General features: G+C 66.5%; 1 protein-coding gene across 1 annotated transcript in view; it reads right to left on the reverse strand.

Moving 5' to 3' along the window:
- The window catches only part of DBN1 (drebrin 1), a 28,933-nt gene that overhangs the window by 26,019 nt on the left and 261 nt on the right, over positions 1 to 2,653 (reverse strand). The window contains exons 2-9 of the mRNA XM_035889294.1: positions 1,742 to 1,797; positions 1,531 to 1,643; positions 1,246 to 1,320; positions 1,022 to 1,168; positions 783 to 860; positions 531 to 682; positions 272 to 335; positions 97 to 160 (exon numbers count right to left, since the gene is read on the reverse strand). Coding sequence (XP_035745187.1) covers positions 97 to 160; positions 272 to 335; positions 531 to 682; positions 783 to 860; positions 1,022 to 1,168; positions 1,246 to 1,320; positions 1,531 to 1,643; positions 1,742 to 1,797 — 749 coding nt within the window. The remainder of the gene's footprint in view (positions 1 to 96; positions 161 to 271; positions 336 to 530; positions 683 to 782; positions 861 to 1,021; positions 1,169 to 1,245; positions 1,321 to 1,530; positions 1,644 to 1,741; positions 1,798 to 2,653) is intronic.

Genomic DNA, 2,653 nt, shown 5'->3' on the forward strand with positions numbered 1-2,653 from the left:
CGACCCCCCGCACCCCTCAGTGGGTCCCTGTCCAGCAGTGGGCACCACTGGCTGGGGAGTGAGGACCATGACCGGGCATGGCTGCTGCCACCGTACTCACCTCTACCTCTGACTCTGATTTCCTGAGCTGCTGCCTGTCATCCTCCTCTTGCTGCTCCCCCTGGGAAGAGACGCAGCGTCACCCCACGGCCCCAGGACACCCTGGGGTCCCATCTGGGAAAAGCACATCCCTGGGGGTAGTGGCAAGCCCCATGCCCGCCACGGCACTTACAAAGATGGATTGCTCCTTCAGGCGCTGCCGGGCCTCCTCCGCCTCCATGCTCTGCTGCTTCCGCCTGTGATGGGGGCACGGGAGAGGGGCTGGGCACCAGCTCCTGCCAGCCCCTGCTCAACAGCCCCTGCCCAGCCCCGCTCGCAGCAGGGACAAACACCCACACGCCCACCCAGCCGCTCACAGCACGTGCACAACCATCCTGTGTGCGACCATCCCGCATCTCACAGGACACGGTTCCCCTCCACCCCTGCCATGCCTGTGCTCCTCGATCTGCTCCTCCCGCTCCCGGTAGCGCCGCTCCCGCTCCTCCTGCTCCAGCCGCTCCTGCTCCATTCGCTCCTGCTCAAACCGCAGCCGGGCGTCCAGGGCCTTTTTCCGCTCCTCCTCCTTACGTAATTCCTCCTCTTTCTGGTGGAGGGGGGTGGATGAAGGATGGGGCTGCCTGTCAGCCCACGGGCAACTCACCCCACTCCCTGGGGGCCACGGGCTGCCCCCTCCCATACCCCACCTTGGCCTGTTCCCAGAACTGCTCCCGGTTGAGGCGCTTCATCTCCACGGTGGCATCAGTTTTCTGATAAGTGGTGCCCTGGGACGGAGGAGAGGCAGGGGGGGCGGAGGGGCTGGGATCAGCGAGGGGGAATAACAGTAAGTGGCACACGGGGTGACGGGCTGTGGCAGACAGGAGGCCCGGGCAGGAGGGATGCCCCGCACCCGCCACCATCACCATCGCTGCCATGGGGACATTACCACGGGCTCGGCGTTCTCGTCCTCCCGCAGCCGCAGGCGGTGCAGCACTGGGCTGGAGACGCGGGCCAGCCCATTGGAGAGCCGCTGCCCGATGGCCCCTGGGTCGATGTCCTCCACGCTGCTGGCGTTGACAATGACATCCACACCCTGAGGTGGGGTGAGCAGCCGTCAGGGACCAGCGTCGGTGCCCTGGCAGCATTGTCCCCCTCCCCAGTATCACCCACCTGGAAGAACTCGGCGATCTTGGCCACGTGGCTGGCACAGGCACACTTGCGGGCGTCTGGCACATCCTCGCCCACCTGCAGCAGCCAGGGAGGGTCTGAGCCAGGGAGGGGCAGCAGGGTGACCCCCATCCCGCTGGCCACCTCAGGGCAGCAGGACCACGGGGCACCCGCATCCTCCCAGCCACCATGGGCTCCTCTGGGCTCCTCCCTCGCCCCCAGCCATGCCCCTGCCAACACTGCAGCCCCAGTGGGCACAGCCCCCCCCAACGTGGCCCCCCCACTCACCCAGTTGACGAGGACATATTTGGGGAGCACAGCCTGGGGGTCCTTGACACTGCAGAAGCCGTACATCACCTTCTGGATCTCAAAGTGGCCGGACAGCTCCAGCAAACCCCCGCCTGACACAGCACCATCAGCCCACGTCCACCCACCACTGGGATGGGTGCCGGGGAAAATGCTGGCAGAGCCGAGTGGCTGTGGGGACAGAGGACCTTACCTCCTGAGGCTGCCAGCTTCAGATCATCGGAGCCATCCTCATATGTATAGAGGGCCCTGGGGAGACAGTGTGGGTGAGCCACAGCCAGGGGAAGCGTGGGACAGCGCCCCCCGCCATCCTGCTAACACTGAGGTCAGGGCAGGTCCCAAGGGACTGGCCAGGTGTCCCCAAGCTGCCACACAGCCACTCCAACCCCTTGCCCATTGCCACCATAGGGGGCAAGGCTGCCAGGCAGGGCAGGACTGTGGGCAGGGGCTATGCCCCTTCTGGCTGGCTGGCAGCCGCAGGGCAGGGTCCCCAGGTGGGGACAGAAGGGTCACTTGGGCACATGGACCAGCTGGGCGATGCCACCCACAGACTGCCAGTTGCTGTGCTGTGTGGCAAGCCACCGTGGCCTCGCAGCTCTTTGTGCGCCCACCCCTGTCCCCTGCTGACCCCACCAGTTATTGACCAGCTTTGGGGACAGCCCCGCACCCCGGCAGGGAACTCAGGGCCGCTCACATGCCTGGCTGCGTGAGCCACCGGCCCGGCAGGCACCAGGCCGGGGGAGGATGCCGGAGCACCAGCAGCAGCAAATCAATGTGCCGCTGGGGTGTGATGGGGCCGTCATGGAGACTGTTCCTTGGAAACCATTCCCAGCAGATGGGAAACCCCCTCTTGCTCCCACTGCGCCCCAGGCAGCCCCCCCGGGGCTCCACAGGGACCCCTGACAGCCTGCACCTCCCCAGGGGCGTGCAGCCAGCTGGGGGGGAAGGGGGGGGCAGGACGCACACCGAATCAGTCCATGGCGGGTGGGCGAGGGGATGGATGTTGCTAGGCAACCAGCATCTTCCGTCACCATGGCAACCCCCCATCCCAGCTGGGATGCAGCTTGCCCGATGACGAGGTGATTAGCGGAGGGGAGCGGGGGAG

The sequence above is a fragment of the Egretta garzetta genome, unplaced genomic scaffold (genome assembly GCF_000687185.1).
Source record: "Egretta garzetta isolate BGI_Z169 unplaced genomic scaffold, ASM68718v1 scaffold382, whole genome shotgun sequence".
Lineage (NCBI taxonomy): Eukaryota > Metazoa > Chordata > Aves > Pelecaniformes > Ardeidae > Egretta > Egretta garzetta.